Source organism: Liolophura sinensis, chromosome 5 (assembly GCF_032854445.1).
Source record: "Liolophura sinensis isolate JHLJ2023 chromosome 5, CUHK_Ljap_v2, whole genome shotgun sequence".
Taxonomy (NCBI): Eukaryota; Metazoa; Mollusca; class Polyplacophora; order Chitonida; family Chitonidae; genus Liolophura; species Liolophura sinensis.
Genome location: NC_088299.1, coordinates 871432 through 897143, shown reverse-complemented (window position 1 = coordinate 897143; position 25712 = coordinate 871432). Strand labels below are relative to the sequence as shown.

The window sequence follows — 25712 nt, the reverse complement described above, 5'->3', positions numbered from 1 at the left end:
AAGTGGGTAATCCAAATCCTGTGTCCTGCAATTTAGAGGATTGTCAGCAAATCCAGCACCAAACAGTTACGGTGTGTTTGTCAAATCCCTGAATGAGCCAGGCGCATTTCAGTATGAGAGAAACAAGATGTTTCAAGTGAACTCTGAGACAGGCTCGCATTTCCTAGTGCTTCTGTGGTGCCATCAACAGAAGAGATTACTTAACTCTAATCTCCTTACCAGGTCTGACATACAAGTTAAATCTGCATCGCATACAGCTGATGATCCAGACAGAGAAACCTTTGGCTTTCAACGGACACCGCTGTTGAACTAATACAGGGAGTTTCAGCATATGACCAACACACGAAATGGACAATATGAAGAACATTATTAATGGCCACACCAATTTTATGTTGTGTTTTACATGCCTAAAAACTTTTTAAAAAGTCGAGATAACAATAAAATATGTTTTTATAATAGTACTTAATATATATACTTTTATAATAGTAAAACAGTGCTTGAATATTTTTCATTTCAAAAAGCCTTGCTGATTCCATGAAAGAGGACGTTTTCATTGGCCATGTTGTACTTCTTTTTAATGAAGGTTGTACCAGCAGCAGAGTGTGTAGTCAAGATGGGGCTGAGATTTGATCCATACACCATAATTTCCTCCACTCATAAACCTGTCTCCAGTCATATACATGTGTATTAGAATTCTTCAGTACAGTATATCTAGAGTTTAAACACCAGTAAGCTAAATAAATTCATAAGCATATTAAAAGTAGTCTCCCTTGAGCTTGCGCATTGAGCTAGATAAGTACTTTAAAGTTAAACGTGGCTGTCAGAATGGCAAGTGGTCAATCATCAACGGAAGGCGCTTGTATTAATATCAGATCTCATATAAACGGATGGAGAACAGTTTACGAAAGATATAAGAGCTGTTAGAAACATGATGGAACGAAGTATCCATTGGAGATTAGAGCGGTAAAATCAGAGTATTTTCTAGTTTGTCCGCTGATAATGGATGCCAATGGTAACATGTGTTCTGTCTGACTTGGGGTATAAATTTGTTAAATTCAGATTTGTCTTGGTGTTCAACTGACAGGTACAGTGTAATCTAAAGTGAAAGCATTCAAGTAACAAGGTTGGTTCGTTTGAGAAAAAAACAGTATAATTTATATGATGTTTGTTTTTATTAATTCCACTCTTTCAGTGTTATGGAAAAAATCTGTCTGTAAAGCAAAAGGTAAAATTATCACGGCCTTATGTAAAAAAAAAAAAAGAAAAAAGAAATTTTTCACCACATTATACATTGACACATTGCAATCTGTTTCTGCCACTCACAGTTCATGTTCATCATCAAGATCATCTGTGTTTGGCTATGATCATGTTCCCTTACATCTGGATAGCTGTATTTATCCACTTATTGTTTTAGTTTGATTACCTAGGGACATCCGTGTACATCCCAGGGCATTTCTGGCTACATGTAATGTCTGGCCAGCCCTCAATACTCAGCATTGGGGGTGAAAACTTGCTAATGGTGTAGGATAATTTTAACATCACCATGTTACGCGGCTGGTGGTTAACACTTTCTGAGCAGTGGTATTTTCTCCTCTGTAACTCGTAGCTAGGCTAAGATCTATATAGGAGGAATAAAGGCTTACATGTAGTTGGGCTACAACATGGGTTGTGTGCTCATTTCTGCTTGTACATGTAGATAAAGCCAGCTAGCCCAGTATTTGACAGTACTTGTAGTTGGATTGGTAGTGTATCGTGCAAATACATTGTAGTTTAGTGTAGTAATCCAGATTGATAACTGATGGCGTTAAATAATTTCTGGAACAAAGCTTTTATCTGTCACTGTGCTTATTAGCTGAGGATAATTAGGTGTTGGCATTTCATTACATAATATCGATAATGCTGAGCTTTCACTGGTAATTGCTGTTCAGGAATGACATGTTGTATTCCATGTATTAGCACAATCCATGAAACTATCAGGTTCAAAGTTCAAACATACATAATAAGAAATAAGCAAACGCAGTGCACTCACCATGGATATTTTGGTGTTTTGGATTGCCCAGGCTCACAACATGCTGGTGAGTTTGTTTTCTCATCTTCAGCTAATAGATGGCACAGCGTTACAATTGGTGACAAGGTTGTATGCTACTGGAAAGGATGCTGTACCCGTAGCACTGTGCAGTGCCATAGCCACTCATTGCATGCATCACAAGATTTAATTAGACTTGCCTGGGCTGTTCATGATTGCCATTTCATTTTTTACCATCTGGTATTATTTTGAATTCCTTTGATCTCATTGTAAAGTATTTTGATTACACATTATATGGGTGTTTATTTTTGTATGGCAATATATTATATAGATTTCTGAATCCATAGCAAAATGTCTCATTTTTCTGAAATTTGGGGGTTTTATTGATCTTAGAAACATGTTTTGAGGGTTGTTTGTAAAGACTATAATATCCTACTTGGAAAACCCTGTTTTCAACACCACAAATAGTGTTTTGTGACCTTCATATGCCTCTAAAATGCAAATGCGGGCAGATTTTTTAGGGCATATACAATGATATTTTTATGGTTTTGAGTGATTCAGATAGAAAAAATAATTGACTTCAATTACATTGACTGTGATTGACCGTGATTGACCATTAATAAAAAAATGTTAATAAATAGAAAAAAACAGAAATGAAATTAAAGATTTTTTACTGATTATTCCAAAGAAACAATTTTACATTTATTCCACATTGTAATAATTCAAGAAAAGTAAGAAATGAAAAGTCTTACCAAAAGCGGAGAAGTCAAAATCATCGCCGAGAAGATTGATTTCTTCTTCCATAGTAGCAGTGAGATGAGAAACCTTAATGTCCTGACGGAGATTGTAGAGAATGCCTGGTTAAACTGTCCTTCTCACACCTGTCTGGTTGGATATATTTGTATTAACACACCACCTCATTTCCCCCAACTCTTCACATGTTTTCTCTGCAACAGGCTGTCATGTTTATGATGTATACTTTCACGATTTCTATTGGTCTGGCACAGCTTTTTGGGGGATGCCTAGTTATTTGTAACATTCCACGTTTTTGGGGGGGTTTTTTTCGAAACCATCAGCACATATGACATCAGAATATGATGTGCTGATTAAATGCAGATTTAAAGGTCTCGCTGAGTTCTGTGTCAGCTGTTCTAAATTCATATTCTGAATAATTTAGGTTTAGTTGTACAAGTACATGTAAATCCACACTCATTGTAGAATAATGTGTCATGTATGTAAGTGTTAATGGAGGGAATGCTGGGAACCAGCTGCACATTGATCCTATAGCTATCTCACAGTGCTGTTTACTTAACCTTCCTCACTGGGTTGTCTTCTTTGACAGGTTACTGGTAAAGTTTTGCCGAGGTGTAAATGCATTAGGGGTTGGTCTGTCAATGCATACATTCATTTTCCTGTAATAAAACACTCAAAAAATTGTAGAAAGGTTTACCAAACTTATACCAAAAGACATTGGGAAGAAGTGTTTTTCTTCCCTGTGACCTTGGTCAATTTTTGACCAAGTTTCAAGGCCTTGTGTGTCATCAAAGATATAGTTTGTCACAGGCTCATAAACACAATATCTCTTGGATCCACTAAACAATTTACATCAAACTTTTTCCACATGTGCACGGGCGCTATTGCTTTTCATTGACCGCTAGCTATTTTTCAAGGTTCCAGTGTACCACACTCAGAGAGTTTGTATACCACACTGTCACACAGCCAGTATTCAGCACTGTCACACAGCCCAGTATTCAGCAACGTCACACAGCCAGTATTCAGCACCGTCACACAGCAAGTATTCAACACTGTCACACAGCCAGTGTGTCACACTGTCATACAACCAGTGCACCACACTGTTACACAGCCAGCCATTTATTCCCAATAATCACTATATATCAATGATATAGACAATGAACACAGGTTCTTCATGTAGCTTGCTGTTAATCAAGAATTATTTTGTCATTACTTTCCTTTCCAGTGTCATTTTTCTCAGCTCAAACTTGTCAAGCCAGCCGCAGCAACACATATGACTTGGTATTTCACAGATTTGCATAGAAATATTAGTGTTCTCCTGCCATAATTCTTGGCTGCCCGATGTAAGTGAAATACGGCAGAAAACATCAAATAAATACAAAATAAATTAAATATTAGTGCCTTAAAAGAGAATCATAAACACTTTGACTTCTTGGATTTACTGGTACTGTAAAATGTACATTATGTCATTGATTGATTACACTTTGTGAGCAATTGATTGATGGGACTGTTTCTATAGAAGACCTATCAGAGGTTAGGTACATCGTCGAAACCACTTTGTATCTTTAACATATTACGCACATGTTACATGCAGAACAGACTATGTTTACTACATTGAGACCTTTTACAGCCCAGAGAGATATTGTAGGGTTATCTCTAAGTGTCAAAATGTGTACAGCAGTCCTTCCATCCTCACATATTTGAGATGTATTATATGCAGAACAGTTTTACAGAGAAACTCCAGACTTTTTTCATAGATGTCTTATACAGCTGTACATGTGTAATATACGCTATCATAGTCTGATTATTCTGCCTATGTTTTTACTCCGTTCAGCTTTTCGTCATATCAGCATGCAACTTGTGTTAATGCAAAACTCAGACATTGTACATGTACTGTCAGAGTCTACTTTTTTCACTTTTCACAACTCACTTGGGATGTTTTTCTTTCTGTCCGTATACACCTCTGTGTTCTGTTACGAGCTCTAATTCTGAAATAAAGTCCAGCTCACGCTGCATTCGATCCACTCTGGTCATATGTGGAAAGGTCTGCATGCAGATGGTCGTGGGTTTTCCCCCATGCTCTGCCCAGTTTACTCTCACCATAATGCTGCCCGCTGTTGTATAAATGAAATGTTCTTAGTACTGTGTAAAATACCAATCAAATAAATAAATGATTAAATCTGTAAAAACGAATTTAAGCTGCATGTAATTTTGTTTATGATGGATGCACAGACGAACACATGTAAGTTTTGCTGACTTATTTTGTTTTTAGTTTTAATGCCAAGTATGTTGATTGGCTGTATCTTGCAAAAGGCTAAAGTCTCTAAAAAAACACATGCTTGTTTACATGTAGCCCCCTGTAACCATGGTAATTAACTGTTTAATATCAAGTTTCATTCTGCTACAATCCATCTATCTACAAACCTGACATGCACATGCATATAAATGAAGTAAATCATGATGCAGAATTTCCTGATACCTCTGATGTGCTGTATGATGTTAGTTTCTCTTCGCACTGAAGTGAAATCGTGCTTCACTGGCAAGAAGTAATTCCTCCTAGCAACCAGCCTACTCATCAATAAAAACCTATGCTTTCATGTGCCTGTGCAAAATAAAATGCCTTCTATAGTAGGGTTGTGGTCGGGTTTGACTGGTTTAGACACAAGGGTAATGTTATACCATGTGTATAAAGTCTTAGTGTTGTAAGTCTGCAAGGCTGGATTTCCCATGGTAGCCAGTAACACAGCTAACAAGATCTTCATTTATAGCCTCTTTCAAATTGTATCAAATGTCCAATCCAATTTTCATCTTGTCCATTGGGGAGATTTTATGTTCTTTAAAGTAACCTGGGCAAGCCAGAAATTGCATTATTTTGGACAAAAGGTGCCTGTTTTCATGTATAAAGACAGAGGATTTTGTGCATGCAAGCTCCAGGACATTATGCTTTATCAGGGAAAGATATCATCAGATCAGTATTTCTTATCTTTCCTTGTTAACACTGAATCTTTCATTTGTTAAATGTTGGAAGTCTTTTGGCTCATTGATGCATATAAATTCTGCTAGCCACTGTTAGATATGTTCCCTTTGTGAACAGTCTGAGCCAAGCTGATGAAGTTCCCTGTGGTCTCCAGTGGTATGCCACCAGCATTCCAGTGATTAGTTTGTAGCACACCTGTGGAATGTCTGTGTTCTGGTTACAGAAGGTCAAGTTCTGGTTATCCCCCCATCCATAGACCTTGTACTACATTTACTATACTCTGTAACCATAGTACCAAGGTGAAAGGAGAATCTTTGTTCTGGCTCCTCATACTGTGGCTGTAAACACATCTGGGAGGTAGAGAAGAGAGAATTTGGTCAGTGTGTTATAAATCTTTCCGTGTAACCCTGGCTAACTATGATGGGGCTCTGGGATTAGACCAGTAAGCACTATGTTTCAATGATCTATGATCAATGCTGTCTGTATAGTAACGGGTCCATGGATACAAGATATAGTTGTGATAACCCCTGTCTTGCAGAACACCTCCATTTCTTTTATTTATTTATTTATTTGATTGGTGTTTTGTATTTCACTTATACGACGACGATGGCCAGCATTATGGTGAGAAGAAATCAGGTAGAGCCCTGGGGAAACCCACAGCCCTCACAGATTACTAGCAGACCTGCCCACATATTGCTGGTGAAGAAGCCAGCATGAGTTAGACTTGAACTCACAGCAACTGAAATGGTGAGAGGCTCCTGGATATTTCTGATGGAGCACTGATTAGAAAAAAGTGAAATATTACCACACATATAGGTTGTGGATGCACTGTAAATTTCTCCACTGTTTATACTTTGCACCTAGTTAAAACTTTTGTCTTTTTTTGAATCTTGTCTCGTTGGGATAGAACTGAAAACATTTTGCCCAGGGTTACTATCCACCCAGATGACAAAATGCTGTTATATCAATTCCAGAAGCAACAGCTAAAAAAATTGTGACCATGTTAGGTCGACGTGGTGATACGTCGTGGCACCGCATGAAAGTTTAGTGTTAATATTTTTGGGGGGTGGAATCAAGAACGAAACTCCCAACGTACTGCTACGCTGAAGTACTCATTGTAGCCGTGACAATGTGTGTGTTGGGAAGCCCTGTTATGTGTGTTGTGAGAAGCCCTGTTATGTGTGTTGTGAGAAGCCCTGTTATGTGTGTTCTGAGAAGCCTTGTTATGTGTGTACTGAGAAGCCCTGTTATATGTGTTCTGAGAAGCCCTGTTATGTGTGTTCTGAGAAGCCTTGTTATGTGTGTTCTGAGAAGCCCTGTTATGTGTGTTCTGAGAAGCCCTGTTATGTGTGTTCTGAGAAGCCTTGTTATGTGTGTTCTGAGAAGCCTTGTTATGTGTGTTCTGAGAAGCCCTGTTATGTGTGTTCTGAGAAGCCCTGTTACGTGTGTTCTGAGAAACTGTTATGTGTGTGTTCTGAGAAGCCTTGTTATGTGTGTTCTGAGAAGCCTTGTGATGTGTGTTCTGAGAAGCCTTGTTATGTGTGTTCTGAGAAGCCTTGTTATGTGTGTTCTGAGAAGCCTTGTTACGTGTGTTGTGTTCTGAGAAGCCTTGTTATGTGTGTTCCGAGAAGCCTTGTTACGAGAAGCCCTGTTATGTGTGTTCTGAGAAGCCTTGTGATGTGTGTTCTGAGAAGCCCTGTTATGTGTGTTTTGAGAAGCTTTGTTATGTGTGTTCTGAGAAGCCTTGTTATGTGTGTTCTGATAAGCACTGTTTTGTGTTCTGAGAAGCCTTGTTATGTGTGTTCTGAGAACCTTGTTATGCGTGTTTTGAGAAGCCCTATTATGTGTGTTTGGAGAAGCCTTGTTATGTGTGTTCTGAGAAGCCCTGTTATGTGTGTTCTGAGAAGCCCTGTTATGTGTGTTCTGAGAAACCGTTATGTGTGTGTTCTGAGAAGCCTTGTTATGTGTGTTCTGAGAAGCCTTGTGATGTGTGTTCTGAGAAGCCTTGTTATGTGTGTTCTGAGAAGCCTTGTTATGTGTGTTCTGAGAAGCCTTGTTACGTGTGTTGTGTTCTGAGAAGCCTTGTTATGTGTGTTCCGAGAAGCCTTGTTACGAGAAGCCCTGTTATGTGTGTTCTGAGAAGCCTTGTGATGTGTGTTCTGAGAAGCCCTGTTATGTGTGTTTTGAGAAGCTTTGTTATGTGTGTTCTGAGAAGCCTTGTTATGTGTGTTCTGATAAGCACTGTTTTGTGTTCAGAGAAGCCTTGTTATGTGTGTTCTGAGAACCTTGTTATGCGTGTTTTGAGAAGCCCTATTATGTGTGTTTGGAGAAGCCTTGTTATGTGTGTTCTGAGAAGCCCTGTTATGTGTGTTCTGAGAAGCCTTGTTGTGTGTGTTCTAAGAAGCCTTGTTGTGTGTGTTCTGAGAAGCCTTGTTATGTGTGTTCTGAGAAGCCTTGTTATGTGTGTTCTGAGAACCTTGTTATGCGTATTTTGAGAAGCCCTGTTATGTGTGTTTGGAGAAGCCTTGTGATGTGTGTTCTGAGAAGCCTTGTTGTGTGTGTTCTGAGAAGCCTTGTTATGTGTGTTCTGAGAAGCCTTGTTATGTGTGTTCTGAGAACCTTGTTATGCATGTTTTGAGAAGCCCTGTTATGTCTGTTTGGAGAAGCCTTGTTATGTGTGTTCTGAGAAGCCTTGTTGTGTGTGTTCTGAGAGGCCTTGTTATGTGTGTTCTGAGAAGCCCTGTTATGTGTGTTCTGAGAAGCCCTGTTACGTGTGTTCTGAGAAGCCTTGTTATGTGTGTTCTGAGAAGCCTTGTTATGTGTGTTCTGAGAACCCTTGTTATGCGTGTTCTGAGAAGCCTTGTGATGTGTGTTCTGAGAAGCCCTGTTATGTGTGTTTTGAGAAGCTTTGTTATGTGTGTTCTGAGAAGCCTTGTTATGTGTGTTCTGATAAGCACTGTTTTGTGTTCAGAGAAGCCTTGTTATGTGTGTTCTGAGAACCTTGTTATGCGTGTTTTGAGAAGCCCTATTATGTGTGTTTGGAGAAGCCTTGTTATGTGTGTTCTGAGAAGCCCTGTTATGTGTGTTCTGAGAAGCCTTGTTGTGTGTGTTCTAAGAAGCCTTGTTGTGTGTGTTCTGAGAAGCCTTGTTATGTGTGTTCTGAGAAGCCTTGTTATGTGTGTTCTGAGAACCTTGTTATGCGTATTTTGAGAAGCCCTGTTATGTGTGTTTGGAGAAGCCTTGTGATGTGTGTTCTGAGAAGCCTTGTTGTGTGTGTTCTGAGAAGCCTTGTTATGTGTGTTCTGAGAAGCCTTGTTATGTGTGTCCTGAGAACCTTGTTATGCGTGTTTTGAGAAGCCCTGTTATGTGTGTTTGGAGAAGCCTTGTTATGTGTGTTCTGAGAAGCCTTGTTGTGTGTGTTCTGAGAGGCCTTGTTATGTGTGTTCTGAGAAGCCCTGTTATGTGTGTTCTGAGAAGCCTTGTTGTGTGTGTTCTGAGAAGCCTTGTTATGTGTGTTCTGAGAACCTTGTTATGCGTATTTTGAGAAGCCCTGTTATGTGTGTTTGGAGAAGCCTTGTTGTGTGTGTTCTAAGAAGCCTTGTTGTGTGTGTTCTGAGAAGCCTTGTTATGTGTGTTCTGAGAACCTTGTTATGCCTGCAGTGCATGTACTGCTGTGACGTCACAAGGTCAGCGGTGGTTCAATCGTAAAGGAGTGAATTTTCAGGTGTACGATAAAGAAATACTGCCGTTTTCGACGTTTGAAACAGTCGGAATGGATTCAGGGAACATCAGACCATCCATCTGCAGTTTGGAAGGCCCAGAGCTGGGAATCTACTTTAACATCACTTATTATTATATTCCCTGATGTATATTTTCTGTCCAAAGGGAAGATATTTGTGTAATGAAAGCTTTATAAAATTTTTCCTACTTGTGAAGAAAAGATTGTGGGTATTTTAAACAATTATTATTGCCACTGAATCTTGAATGGTGTCCAAATGGTAGTATGCACATGACCAATGATGTTCAGTCTTAGCTGTTATAGTCCTGCTAGACCTCGTGTGATTTTACATGAAGAGATTCAGTGTCACATATTTGGTTATCTACATGTAGATGCAGTGGTTTCTCTTAGGATGTGCACATCCAGTTTTCTCCAGTGATAAAAATGCTCTGATTTGCCAACACATAACAGTAGTATTCTTAATATACAAAGGAAGTACTCTGAATGTACATAGGAAGTACTCTGAATGTACAAAGCAAGCACTCTGAAGGTACACAGCTTTTACACTGAATGTACAAAGCAAGTATACTGAATGTACAAAGCAAGCACCCTGAATGTACAAAGCAAGTACCCTGAATGTACAAAGCAAGTACTCTGAATGTACAAAGCAAGCACTCTGAATGTACAAAGCAAGTACTCTGAATGTACAAAGCAAGCACTCTGGATGTACAAAGCAAGTACTCTGAATGTACAAAGCACCCTGAATAAACATGTGCATGTACAAAGCAAGTACTCTCAAAATAGAAAGCAAGTATTCTCAGTATATCAGGCAGGTACTCTTTATACATGAAACAACTGTCATATGAATACTTAGTGAAGTGGTTAATGCTTTGAATGATATTGAAGTCTTTGAGGTTTTGTTTTTGTTTTTTTGTTTTGTTTTGTTTTTTTTTGGTTAGAAATCATACATATACATTGTTTTTGAGCTGTATGCCATCTCCCGGAAAGAACATTGCTGTGGGTTCAAGTTTTTCTTCAGGGGATAAAAATGTTAACAGTTTAAGCACAACAGGACATTCAAAAGCTTTTTGGAAGTCTAAGCTTGTAGTGAGCTACACACATTGCTCATTATCACTTGTCACATCTGATCATACTAAGTGTGAAGGGCTATTGAACATACATTTACACACATGTAGTATTTGTTTGCCCCCATTAGCTGTGTATAAGACAACACAGGACTGGCACAAGATCAACAGTTACTAATATTTTGTTTTATCGACAGATGTTTACCTAATTGCCAACCTATGTTACTTTTATTGGGGCAGTTAACATGGTTTGTTTTTTTTTTTTTGTTCTAAAAAAGGGGGTTGTACAGATGGAATTTGCAGCTTGAATACCAAATTTTAGAAACGTGATTTATTCAGCGGCACAGGGAAACCTAATGTGTGTTTTATTTTGTTGAAATACGATAATGACTTGTATTGATCCAGACCTTTGATCGCTGAGATGCTGTGTTTCAGCTCAAGTTGAGCTATTTGCATCAGCAGATTTTCTCAGAATAGGTGTCTGAAATGCAGTGTTTTTCCCTGACCTCATCCCATTTTTCTCACCACAATTCGCATGAAATATTGCAGACAAGTTGTTAAGCCATTATTTATTCATTCATTTATCCCAGACTCCTTCAGCCATGTAAATGTATGTCAAATATTCTCATCTATGACTTAAAGCAGCTGTTAAGTAAGTAAATAAATGACTTTAAACATGCTGCATGTGTCTGAATGTATACAGTCATCTCGGCCTGAGAGATACACACCATTTTTGAGGACAGCTGAGGAATAGATGTATTCTCACTAGAGTTCAGTCCCCTTGAATTGACATGGTACATATAAAGTCTATGTTTATGTTAGCACAATACATGTGTATGCAAATTGTTTTTTTGTCTTTTTTTATTTGTTTTGTTTTGTTGTGGTGCATATATATACAGATATCTTTATAATAGTTGTCTTTTTGAAATTTCCCCTGGTCATCTTTGATTTGAAAACCTCATTTAAATTTTCATTTATCTTGTATCTTTGTAGTTGTCCTTCCTCGACTGGCAGCTATGGCTCAGGCCAACAACAACATCACAAATGAGACCAAAAAACGAGACATCGCCATGCAGTTGTTTGAGGCGTATAGCGCCCTATCCTGCTGCTGTATCCTTCACAATGTAGCCTAGAGTGTTTAACCCTGAACATTTCTCTGATGATAAGATTGATTGTGGTACAGAGCATAATATCCCAGTGACTTACACGTTATATACTAACGATGCAACATTTAACAGAGGTAAAAGAAAAAAACCTGGGGATTTGCTGTTGGGCCGAGTGGTCGAACAAATTAGTGCAATCTCCTTGGCAAGGGATTACCGATTGAGAAAATGTAAGGCGGGGGATTTAATAGGAAAATACCTAGGGTTTTTGGAATGGACTGTTCTTAGAGACGTATCATTTGTATGCAAATGATTACTAAATTACATTAAATTGGCTAATTCTTCAGGCTTCAAAAATATGTGTAAGCCTAACTGTTTCTAATGTATGAAGCTTTTCTTGGGTTGTTCAGCCTTTTAATGTTTTTTGATATTTTACAGTTTGCACAAACGTATTACTAATGGGCAATATGATGAAAGGTGTCAGGTGTACACATCTGTGTTGCCTGCTTCTTTTGTGTATGTAAGAAGTGGAAAAATACCTCCCTAGCCACACTCTTTTTATTTCTTGAAATACATTTCTTAAAGTTAACATTTTGAATTGGTGCCAAAAAAAGAAGTGCATTTAGGTGAACTTTCACATGGTAAATCTGCTTTACATCAAACCATGACAATGAGCTTAATATACAGTCGTTTCAAACCGAGTCACAGTTAAATTGAGAAAGTCAGAATGTCAGTAATCATGAAACAAGCAGCGGATAGGACCCCGTCAGAGTTCCATGTCACTTCCATGTGCTGCCTATGTGTTTCATTTATGTGAGTGTGTACAACTACTACAAGAGTATGATCAATTCAGTTGTCCTTGACCGGAATCAGTTCTGAATGACCAGCTGGTCCAGGAGGCCATGTTACCTGGGCTGAGATGTCTCAAGCAGGGACATGGGGGAGATAGCCGCTGACCACGAGGAAGGTGGTCCAGTCTATGATACGGGAATACGAGGACACGTCTGGAGACCACGAGACACCCAGACAGGTGAGACACCCCACCTCTAAACAGGTGTAGCCAGGATCAGGGGTAGCATATTGGGATGGGGTGTGGTGGAATGGGGTGTGGTGGGAAGAGGGTGGGGGAGGGTCTAAGTATCAGTTTAAAGGAGGGTCCACAGGCCTACCTGTGTAAAATGGATTCATTCCAGAAAAAGTCAAGGGCTGAAGCCCTCCCCAACCCCTGTGGTTCACCCACCCCAGAATATGGTGTGTGACTAAAAAGGACCTGATATTGTAAGGTGGAGAATTGCAACCAGAAAGGCATGATAAGAAAGTGCAAATTTCAAATCCCAGCACAATTCTGTAAATTTCAAAATCAGAAGTATAAAACATTTATAAAAGTAGTAGGTTCATAAAAGAGATGGTTGCTCAGTAATAACCTGCGAAAGATGCACTCCCGATGAAAACGCCAATTTTTCGTTCAAACGAGGCACGTATTTTTAATTTACTGAATGAAGATTAATGTTAACCAGAAAAATAATCTTTACTGAAACTTTCATGTGTGTATTTCTACGTGCTGTCAAAGTTTCGATTTTGTCAACGTTTGTCTTCATACGTAAAACATAATCTTTATAATGTGATCAGTTTTATCATATTTGGGCAAGTTTAAAATCTGTGTTTCTGCCTTAGTCTCTCAAGCATCTTTCATAGTACAGTGGACTAAAGAAATTTCTGTGGAGAACAAATTCAGGCTTGAGGAAGAGTTCTAATATTTGTGTTCTTATTTTTCTTTGGAAACATACTTTTTGTGTGAGTAAAGTTAGTAGGCCGCCAGGCATTAAATAAGTGTTATCATGAATTAGAATGGATAAGCAATGCATAACATTTGGCAACTAAACCAAAATCATACATGAATCCAGGTTGGTCCTCTAGATATCAATAACTTTAACATGTTATGCTATGCGGCAGTATAAGGCTGAAAGTTAGGTTTCTTATGTATTTATTTAATTAGTCTCTCACTATTGCAGTCACTGTGAGTTCAAGTCTAGCTCATTCTGGCTTCCTCTCGGCCGCATGTAGGAAGGTCTGTTAGCAACCTATGAATGGTTGTGGGTTTCCCCCGGGCACTGCCGGTTTCCTCCCACCATAATGCTGGACGCTGTCGTATAAGTGAAATATTCTTGAGTATGGCATAAAACACCAATCAAATAAATAAATAAGTCAACATTTATTTAATTAATTGATGCTTAACTGTGTGCTCAGGACGTATCAGGAAGTTTTTATGTGGAGTGCAGGGATTTTACCCACTCTACAGTGTCTAATGCAAAAAGATAAAAAAAAAACAGGCTACCACTTTTCGATTTTATGACCTTTATATCACTTCAGTGCATGTTAGGAGCTTTATAAACCATATGTTTGCCAAATAATGGGAAAAGAAGAGTAAAATAGAACAGAAAACAAAGTAGCCTTACTGTCTGTCACTCACAGCTATAGTCAGTTTCGCTGCTTGAGGTGCACAGTTTCTTGCACTCAGGCTGAGTCCCCACCTTACCATACCTGGTCCTTTCGACCATGACTAAGCGGAAGATCTTAGACTGATTCTAAGAGTTCTTATGGCCTTTGATGTTTGTGTGGAAAGTAGGATTGTATTATGATGGAAAATGTCAGTTACAGCAGCAAAAGTAATATAATGATGAGTCGTCTCATGATGGCTTCCTCTACGGCCAGCGGATGGTTGTGGGTTCCCAGGGTTCTGCCCGTTTCCTCCCACCATAATGCTGGCCGCAGTGGTATAAGTGAAATATTGTTGAGTATGGCGTAAAACACCAATCAAATAAATAAATAAATAGATAAATAAATCCCTGAGTCGTCTCCACCTTTATACACATATTTGAGATGTAAAATTGTTTCTGGGTGCAATATTAGGTTATTTACCACATGTGTGCTGCTAGCTTGGCAGGTATGAAATGGACTATTTATTGCAGTTGATATTTTCGTTGGTTGACTGTGTAATGTTTTATAAATGTTTTGAATAGCATTTGTTTTAACAGTGGAATGATAACAAATAGAATGATTTTACATGCTGTGTAAAAGATCAGAATTGTTTTAAGGAAGAATGAAGAAAGTAAAAAAATAAAGAAGTAAGTGGAGCTAACCTATGAAAATTGGAACCAAATTGCTCTTAATTTCTAAGCAATAGAAAGTGGAAATGGCAGGAAAGTAATTTGTACTACAGATTTCATGAAAATGCAGGATTAATGAATGCATGTTCTGTTTTGGCTTTCTATTGTTAGATCCTCCAGCTTTTCTACCCCTCAGATGTCCGCAGGACCGTCAGGCCCGGCAGCGCCCTTTAGTGGTGATGATATGCGTGTTCGAGTGATGAACCGCATCAAAGACACACCGCACGAGCAAACATCGCCAATATATTTGGTCGTAAAAAATGATGGCTTTGCGCGTGTCAGCAGTTGTTTCTCTTGGTGTTGTATTAACTTTAGCCTGTGATGATGTTATTTAATTTACTGAGCATACATCCTTGTGTGTTTTTGGAGAGACTGTGATTGCTTGTACCTAATCACTGCAGCTTAGGGAGCCTGAGCGTTACGTTTTCATCTATAAGAGATCCAACACACTATATCCACATTGGATTTGAATACATGTATCAGTCCACATTCCCACCTCTGTGTATAAATTGTTTTTTGGCAAAGTTCTTTATGGATTCCGTATGGCAGTGGTAGAATGTGAGATCTGGAATAATCCCAGGTGAGATCAAATTTTCAAATTGTACACTTGTATATATTGTGGTTGAGCAGGGGTTTCCACGTTCTGAAGTGTATGAGAGTGTATTATGTAGATTATTTCAATACTTTCAGTATGCATGCAGGTATATGTACTGTTAAAATATAACTTATATCAGCATTATATGATTTTTTTTTAAATACTTCATGTATGTGTGAACTATCTCCAAACACACAATTTTTATATTATTTGGGATCTCATTTTAATACACTGTTGATATCTTATGTTAATGTATGTAGTACATTTACATGTACTTGACTTCATGTTTGCTCATCTGTTATATTCATGTATCAATATGAGCGCTGTGTTGTGACGTTATGCATTTGTTCTTTACTGGCAGTTGCGCAGATATGCAGTATTATATGATATAGTAAGCTCATGAAGGGCCATCTTGATATATGTCTGACTATATACTGGATACATTGGCATGTAAGGAGGTTTCTCAGTAAACATTGGGAAGATATTTTCTCAACTGTAGAATATCTTAAAGCCAACAGGTTTTGTGTACTGGTATATCTAGAAACACACCGTATGAGCCCCATAAAGATGTACGTACTAGCAAGGTTGTAACTTACTTTCATGTATTCTATGAATTACACAGCTAACCTATACTGCATTTCATCTGAAGTTTAGCTTATTTTTTCAAGTGTACACATTTGGCTGGATTCTGATGGGTTTGTCCACCTTTTGAGCCACCTAAGAGTTTGATTTTCTTACCACAAATACATAAATGTTGGCATTAGTATCAAAATATCATTTTGAGATGTTCACATGCTTTAGAAAGAGCATTGGTATGAGCCAAACTTTAAGTAAAATATCATGCTGCCATCCTGTTCTTGGTCGTACGTGGGAAGGTTTTCCAGCAAACTGCGGATGGTCGTGTGTTTACCCCGGGCTCTTCCGGTTTCCCTCCCACCATAATGCTGGCCGCCGTTGTATAAGTGAAATATTCTTGAGTACAGCTTAAAACACCATTCAAATAAATAAATAAAAGTAAAATACAGTGTTTACACGGTGTACAGTATAGAGTTATATTTCAGTGTGATTTTGTTGTTTTCACGCGGTCTTGTCTGTGTGTTTTTATTGTTTTGAGGCTGTCTTGTCTGTGTGTGTTTATTGCTTTTGCGCTGTCTTGTCTGTGTGTTTTTTTTTCAGGGCATATTGTAGATGTGGTTGATAATGCTGTCTTGTAGAGTGAGGCGCTTATATATTGTGTAGTGTGTTGTTGTTGTAAAGACAATGAATTTATGATTAAACATCAGTGGTTTAGTACACTAATCATTTTCAAGAGTTATTCTTTCTCATTCTTGAAAATGGTTGGAAATGGACTGAAATATTAGATTGCAGTGTATTGTCAACATCATTTATTAAAGTTGCAACAACACTCTACAGTGTAAAAGCTAATTAGCGAGCACAACCACAGCAGGATTCCACTTATAAAAAGCTGAGTATCTCAACTTTTGGCGTTGGAGGAAATACATTGCTATAAACTAACCCACCAACACAGTTCACACCGACATTCATGCATTCAGTTGACACGTATGCAGACACAGGGCTTCAGTGCAGTAATAAAGCACAAATGAAATAAATAAAATATAACACTAGAACAAACCCACCAAAACTTCTCCATCATCGTTCACTCCACTTTCCCACAACTTTCAGATTTTAATTTATTACATCAATGGTTTTATTGGACTTCAGTGAGATTGTGGATGTTTATAAGGAATGTGTAGTCAAACTGCCATGCACTTACATGACTGTGCTTGTTTAAAGCATGTTTGACCGGAACATTGTAAGTTTGCTTATTTAAAGCTTGTTTGACCGGTACATTGTAAGTGTGACCTGATCAACATGGCTCTGATAGTCCTTTCTCCAATGCACATGTCCACCTATAGTTCGCTTGATATGCATTAAATATGCAGGGCTGTATATCTGTGTTCCGTTCTGCATAGAATTTTTCTGTTATCAAATTGTAGCATATTGCTGTGTTGTTGTGAAGTGCTCCAAATATTGTAAATTCAGCCCAGTATTTAATTAAATGTCAGCCCTTGAGAAGGATCAGATACTAGGGTTCTGCATTCCATTGTGGGAAAAGTGGGCATCTTTTAAATGATTTTAACGTTGTATATATATTATAATTATAATATATTATAAATATCCAAAGGCAAAGGAGCTTTTATTTTTTAGTTTAACATTCCGGCTTTTAATATGAGAATGTCCGCTGAAAGTATATTTTATCATAACAATGGGTATGTTTTTGGGCTGTTACAGTTATACAGTAAGAAAACGTGTATAAGTGTGATTTACCTGGTTAGTAAGCCTTATATTATGTACTGAACATAAACTGTTCTTTATAGACCTGGTAAACTGTAGCAAATATTCAGAATTCATGTAATGTATAGCACGAGATAGTTTGTAGTTTGCCACGCAGGATGTCCGTTTGGTTTCTAGATGTTCGGCAAAGTTGAAGGCTTGTGTGGTTGAACGTTGCCAGACCTTATATATGTGGAAGGGCTATACTGTTTTTGTACCAATGGACATGTCAGAAGTTCAATTTATTTCTAGCTGAAGGCCTAGATTAAAACTGCCAATGGATTTTTTGATTTCAAATGTGGTTTTCAGTTTTAGTTAATTCACAGACAGAGCTCTGTAAGCGCCAAGTGTAGTATAGTAATTATGTTGTCCAAAGATTTCTTAAAGACTTTCATTGTTAATTTGGTTTATCGGTGTTGTATGTTACATTCTTAAGTCATATTTAATAATGTTTTATTTTTCAAGATAGTTCAGAGACAATCACACATTTTTCCAGCAGGTGTTACCATAGAGATTTGATGCAAAGATGGGATCTTTTATAATAATAACATGTTTCTTGAATCACTTGTGACACCCTACTGCACGAGCGGTTGTACTAGGTTAGTTGGCAAAAATCATGTGAAGCCATCTGTAATTGACTGTTTATCGTGCAAAAGTTTGCCTGATTTAAGTTAATTAAATTCTAGGCGATTTACTGTATTTGCTATACTGTATTATTACCATAATTTCGTAGACATGGCTAATTTTTATTAGCTTACATATAACCTTTGATTTCAGAGTGGACAATTTATGGAGGGACGCATGATCTTTAGTACAATGCTATTAAACCTACTAAAGTCGGGCACAGGTCAGGTTTGTTTGTCATGATATGAAATTCCTGAGTACAGCGTAAAACACCAATCAAATAAATAATTAAGTTTGTCATGATACAGCCATGACAGACAGGTATTGACATTTCCAGGTATTCTCAGCTCTGTCTATCTTTATTATGTATAATTTCACCAGACCTGTGCATGTCAATATTGGCAGCATACACGTTTGTGATATCAATTGGGTTAAAAGCTCTCCTTGTTGACATGATATATCTGATTGTTTGCATGTGGTAGTGTTTACAGTGTCTAGATTGTCCAAGCTTTTACCACAATATTTACCAAGGCTTACCACAGTTAAGTAGAAGTCTGAGGTTAGTGTGACATTGCAGAATGCAGGTGGTCACTTTATTTTAGACCGACAAGCCTAAGGCAGTTAGCAAACTATATTGTTGGGTCATTCTGCTAATTTTTTTTTAAAATTTGTTCAGTTATTTATCTTTAATATTTTTGTGGAAAAAGCAAAAAACAGATGTAAAATTTGGATGAGGAAACAATACAGAATTATTTTCCTAGAAACGGAAAAGTGACGCAATATTGTGATGTTCTGTCTTGCTGTTCTGCTATACTGGTTTTTTGCTCCTGACGTTTTGGGAACTTTTGGTCATGCTGAATACCAGCTGATGGAATGAAGGGAGGTAAATATTCCTCAAGTACAGTTATGCCCGTTTAAGGGGAAATTTCTCTGGCTCATTCAAGCCTGAATCAGTGTGGGTTCCAATCAACCAGGTATGATATCTTCAGCTTGAAGGAGAAAAAAACCATTTATTAGTGTAAGTTTACAGAGAACATATACTTTACTTGGACTGTCAAAAGAATGATAACTAGCTTTGGTTGTTAATCTTGATCTAAATGATACAGGAGATTGTTTTTAATACCGGCATTTTCATGGCTACAAGAATACGCATTTCTAGTCTTGTTCTGCTTTAGACAGTTTCTCCAACATCAGAATGCTTTGCTCATTTTTGTGGATGAGAGGCATACAAGTTGTAATGTACTTCATAGTAAATTGTTGGCGAGGGATTTGTGTTTGCAGCATTTAAGGTATTGTAATCGATTAATTCGTGGACAGACACGTGACTTCGTTAAACTTGGTGGCTTAAATTTCTCATCTAGGTTTAATTCTACAGTTGGAAGTTTTTGATACAACAGTAATGTGCACAAATTTTGAGACGATAGAGAATCCGGCAATTACCATGTAGTGTATGTGATCTACTGAAATGGCGGACGTTTCTTGCCAGTTTCTACTTGAGAGATGTTGCCGTTTTGAGATGCTGAATGTTTTCGTGTTATCTACAGATGTAGCTGTTGAGTAATTATTGCATTTTGATCCGCATAACATAATCATCTTTCTCTCTTGATGGGAGGGTCTTAAAAGCCTTCGATGCAATAAATCTCATTATCTTGTACTGGCTTTCTTTTGTATCTAGTCTTGTTGTTGTTTGCGACAGAGAACACTGTTGAAATATTTCCGTCATTTGGTATCACCTGAAGTGGTAACATCTGAGTTGGGGCCATCTGATTTGGTATCCTCCGATTTAGTGCCATCCGACTGAGTATCCTCCGATTTAGTGCCATTGGACTTGGTATCGTCCGATTTAGTGTCATTGGACTTGGTATCATCTGATTTGGGTCCATCGGACTTGGTATCCTCTCATTTGGTGCTATCCGACTTGGTATCGTCTCATTAGGTGCCATTTGACTTGGTACCCTCTTACTTGGTGCCATCTGACTGGGTATTTTCTCATCTGGTGCCATCCGACTTGGTATCCCCCCATTAGGTGCCATCTGACTTGGTATCCCCTGATTTGGTGCCATCTGACTTTGTGTTCTCTCATCTGGTGGTATATAACTTGGTATTCCCTCATCAAGTGCCATCGGACTTGGTATCCTCTCATTTGATGCCATCCGACTTGGTGTCCTCTAATTTGGTGCCATCTGATTTGGTATCCTCTCATTTGGTGACATCCAACTTGGTATTCTCTCACCTGGTACCATCTGGCTTGGTATCCTCTCATTTGGTGCCATCGAACCTGGTAACATAGGACTTGGCTCCAGCAAACTTGGTAAGACTGGTACCGTCGGACTTAAATGGTGCGATGACTTCTGAGCGTGGGTCATCATGTCGGTCATCGCAGATTGACACATCTGGTTGATTCATCCATTTTGGTAATAGCCCTTGACGACTGAGAAAGCGAGTTAAAGGCAAAGAAAACTTTAAGCACGATAACCAGATGAAAGACGGCTAAACTAAAAAAAAAGTGAATGTAACTACTTTTCGGGACCAGTGTTTAATCATTTTTCATCAAATATATATTCCTTGGCTTTTGAAGTGGTTTTAAGTCAGTAGGTGGGCCAGGTACATGAGTTCTTATACGCTCATTCCCTAGGGCTTTGCCTTATTTCCTCCAACCATAAATCTGCACGACCGTCATCATTATGAGTGATATATTCTTCAGTACGACGGAAACCATCAATCAAATAAACAAATTGTTGAAGCGTTGTGAATGGGATTGTCAATCAACTCTAGGAATCACCTAAAGCTTGTCAAACACTCAAGCTTTTAAGGTATCTGCACAGATCGTTTGTTTGCCGATCTACCGTGATGATTTTGTTAACGAACAAATTTGCGGCCGATTTATTAATATCATCGCAAGCTTTTCCGGGACTCAAAACGGCGTGAATCGGTAGTTTAGCCAGAGTTACATTTCCGTGTTTAACTGGCTCGAACAATTAAAACGCTGCCTTACTGCGATTTTTAAACGCCTGACCATCTGGTTGCGTGTTCAAACCCAGCTATGATTTTAAGTCATACAATTTGTCCCAGGCACTCCGGCCACCGTAAAATACGTGCTAACGTCCATGAGTATAGCATTAAATACTAATCGAAAAAAAGAATATACATGTATTTAAACCATGTTTCAGCATAGAATATGCATTCCTAACTCCAAAGACATGAAGACTAATTTCTGAATAACCTTCCAGACGGATAAGGAACTCAAGGATTAAAGAAAAAAAATGTCACACAAGATTAAAAGAAGGGTTAAAGTTTTTGATAATCGAGACACACTAACCACATCTGTATTGCTATCAAAGATTACTTATCATTTGATGACAGATTAGTAACATCCATTATTCGAAAAAAAATGTCACTCATTTTGATGTCATTCGTGTTCATAGTACATTTTATGGTATATAGGTTTTGGCTACATCTGTACAATAAGGCTGCGTAAGAGATAATGCTTAATACAAGTTACACATTAGAATAAAGAGTACGTCTATATTTGCTAACTCACATGCAGCCTTGTGAGTAATTCAACAAACTTGGCTTGGATATTGAAATCGTTGCAATCGGTTCGACATGGGCTTTTATGAGGATCTTAGCAGGTTCTAATTCAGATGTAGAACCAAAGGAGGTGTGTCGTTTCTGCTTCTCACTGGACACGGTTTCCCTATGGTCAGCTTGTGTGGATAGGTACAGCATGCTGGCCAAAGGAGAATTCTCTTCTTGAACGATACCCCGTACAACAGGAAATTGATGGCAAAGTTCAGGCTAAAAATCATACTCGCAATTGACCGAAATTCTGTGTGTAATGAGTACCAAGAGTCAACGCGGGCAAGTATGTTCTTGAAATCCATGATCACAACGATGACTTCCGGTAACGATAGCAACAGAAATGTGATGGAGATTGATAAGAGTTTTATGGACAGCTTTCTATCAGCATCTTGTTTACGGGCTTTGTTCAGGTTCTTTGACGAATCGTTGGACGAGTCCCTCGTGGTCTCTCTCAAAACCCCTCGTCGTCTTACAGCGACAATGACGCTAATGTCACATGTCAATACGATGACGAATGGCAGGAACATAAGCAGTGTGCCTCTTGAGGTGAGAACTAACAATTCCATTGCATGCAGACCGGATGCCTTCAGAGGGAAGGAAAAAGGGTCGTGACAGAAATCAGTCCGCTTATCCAGAAGAATTGGATGGTAAATTTGAGAGAACATGGCCACAAGTATTACACAACAGACAACCAGTCGTGACCGAGTTGTGGTCATGTGTTGACGGGCGAAGAAAGGTCTGCCAATGGCTAAAGCTCGGTCGATGGAAAACGCGACCACGCACCAAGCAGACGACAGTTGAATCCCACGGATAAGATAAGGATACGCCATACAGGCCGCGTAACTTGTCATTCGAAACGCAAATATAGATTTGTTGTAGTTTATAATGTCAATATATGTCATTCCATAGTGAAGCAGGACAAGGCTGTCCAGTATAGCCAGAGTCTTCAGGTAGATGGAGAAGGAAAACTGTCTCATATAATTTGACGACATCACCATAAATGACAGTATGTTCCCGGCTAGTCCTCCCAAAATGATGATTGGTTGCACGTATTTGTAGAGATGGACTGACCACAGCACCTGAATTTTCTGATTCTGATCCCCGTCTCTCTCAAAAGTGGTTATTCTACAAAAATGTGAATATATTCGCAAAAAAAGGCATGCATAATTTTCTGATTCTGATCCCCGTCTCTCTCAAAATTAGGCATTCTGAAAACGTAATCACTAAAGTATGAGTTCAGTGTGAAAATTTATACCACAACATTTTGACTTCTTACTTCATTAAAGTGATTTTGTTAATGGACGAGCTCAGAACGAAACCCAAATATTATGAACTGTTAAAATAAAACTACTTTGGTGGAAGGCAAGCGATACCAAGCGATCAAATAGAACTATCGTTCGCTTTTCAGATTCTGGGCCCCAAGAACAATGGAAGCAGAAGAACCTTGAAAATTCATTACCTGATAATGGGACTGAATATGACCAACAGACAAAGACGTTGGAAGAGCCAGAAAACCACCAGTCAAAGCGCTTTGGTTGGCGGGTAGACAAAGACGTTGACAGAGCCAGAAAGACACCAGTCAAAGCGCTTTGGTTGTAAGACAGACACAGATGTTGATAGAACCAGAAAGACGCCAGTCAAAGCGCTTTTGTTGGTCGACAGACGAAGACGTTGACAGAACCAGAAAGACGCCAGCCCGAGAGCTTTGGTTGGCCGAGAGACATAGACGTTAACAGAACCAGAAAGATGCCAGTCCGAGGGCTTGGGTTGGCCGGCAGACAAAGACGTTGATAGAACCAGAAAGGCGCCAGTCAAAACGCTTTGGTTGGCCGAGAGACATAGAGGTTGATAGAGCCAGAAAGACACGAGTCAAAGCGCTTTGGTTTGCCGGCAGACAAAGACGTTAATAGAGCCAGAAAAACACCATTCAAAGCGCTTTGGTTGGCCGACAGACATAGACGTTGATAGAGCCAGAAAACCACCAATCAAAGGGTTTTGGTTGGCCGACAGACATAGACGTGGATAGAACCAGAAAACCACCAGTCAAAGGGTTTTGGTTAGCCGACAGACATAGACGTTGATAGAACCAGAAAGACGCCAGCCAAAGGGCTTTGGTTGGCCGAAAGACAAAGAAGTTGATAAAACCAGAAAAACACCAGGCAAAACGCTTTGGCTGGCCGACGTTGATAGAGACATAAAGACGCCTGTCAAAGCGCGTTGGTTGGCCCACAGACGTAAACCTTGAGAGGAAAACGATAGTCAAAGCGCGTTGATCGGCTGACAAACATAGGCGTTGATCCAGTCAATGCGCTTTGGTTGACCGACAGATATAGACATTGATACAGGTAGAAAGACGACAATCTAGGCGGTTTGGTTAGCCGTCATAGACGTTGATATAGCTAGGAAGACGCCAATTTAGGCGCTTTTACTGGCCTACAAGCAGCTAACTGTATGATGTTGATTTCTTCCATAGATATTTTAATAAGCCAAAAAAAATATAATAAAATAATAATAAATAAATTAATAAATAATATATTTTTTTTAAAATTAACAAACTCACTTGGATGGACACGATGTTTTGTTGACAACATCGACAAAGAGGGAAGCTACTCTCATATTGACATCCTGGTATCCGTGGAAACAAGAAAGTGTCTCGGTGAACTTTGAACAAATACAAACACATTTTGGCGCACACATTGATACAACTAATCATTGGTAAACGTTAAAAATAACTTTGCAGGCTGCTTGCTACTAAATTTGCTGGCGTGACATTTTGTTTTACTACAGCAGACTTTAAAATTTGAGCTCAGTGATTAATCTCATTCCCTATAATTCACCTTAAATTAGCACAACCAGTCAGATGTTCATATGATCAAAGTTTTACTTAAACCGCTTGTTAAGGTGATTGATATGCATATAATCTGTCGAATTCACGATAACCATCTCTTTGAATAATGAATGAGCTGTGCACCATATCTGAGAACAATGGACCAACAGATCAGAGTAAATGACTTCAACGTGATTCGACAAGGTTGGATCACATTAAATGATTCAAATCTGCACACTGGAAAAGACCCGTCTCTTTAGATACTGTTACGTGATATTTGCAGAAAGTAGGAGATAAATAGCATCTGACTTTGAGAATAAAATGCATAACACGGTTACATAACTGACCGTAGTGCCCTTTAATCGACTAACCTGAAAATCACACAGTGTTTGTCCTCTTGGTAACCGTACATGCCAAGGTCTACGCTCATACTTTACTACATCCCTTCCGTAATTTCGTTATCAGGTCAAAAATGTGAATATATTTGCAAAAGAAGACACGTATAAAATCCCATGCCTTGATGAATTTAAAGATAAAATTTGGAGAAAAAAAAAAAGAAAAGACACCGAAGAATTGCAATATTGGAGTTTTTCCTATGTTAGAACAAGACACCCATTGGTGGATTCCAGAACCAGCTTCTAGCGTGTATATACTTACTGAGGAGAAGTTAGCAGCCTCACACCGCACGGTGTTGTTCTCCTTGGCCTCATCTCTGCCACCAGGGGAATTGTCAAACACCGTGCAGAATATCGCTGATTTCTTTGGGGTGCTCGACATGCAGCCATAAGCCCTGACATGGACCTCACGAACTGGACGAGAAGACCACAAATATAGAGGTAGAATTGTTAGCGGTGTCAGCAGTCGGGTTCAACATTAGTGATTAGAAACAAGTATTCCAACTGCATTATGTTTACAATAAAA

General features: G+C 38.7%; 1 protein-coding gene across 1 annotated transcript in view; it reads left to right on the top strand.

Annotated features, from left to right (window-relative positions):
* The window catches only part of LOC135465894 (RAB11-binding protein RELCH homolog), a 98620-nt gene extending 78579 nt beyond the window's left edge, over positions 1 to 20041 (top strand). The window contains 6 exon segments of the mRNA XM_064743265.1: positions 11553 to 11669; positions 12536 to 12594; positions 12596 to 12692; positions 13942 to 13960; positions 15004 to 15044; positions 15047 to 20041. Of these exon segments, the coding sequence (XP_064599335.1) occupies positions 11553 to 11669; positions 12536 to 12594; positions 12596 to 12692; positions 13942 to 13960; positions 15004 to 15044; positions 15047 to 15093 (380 nt within the window). The 3' untranslated portion in view covers positions 15094 to 20041.
* The last annotated feature ends 5671 nt before the right edge of the window (positions 20042 to 25712 follow it).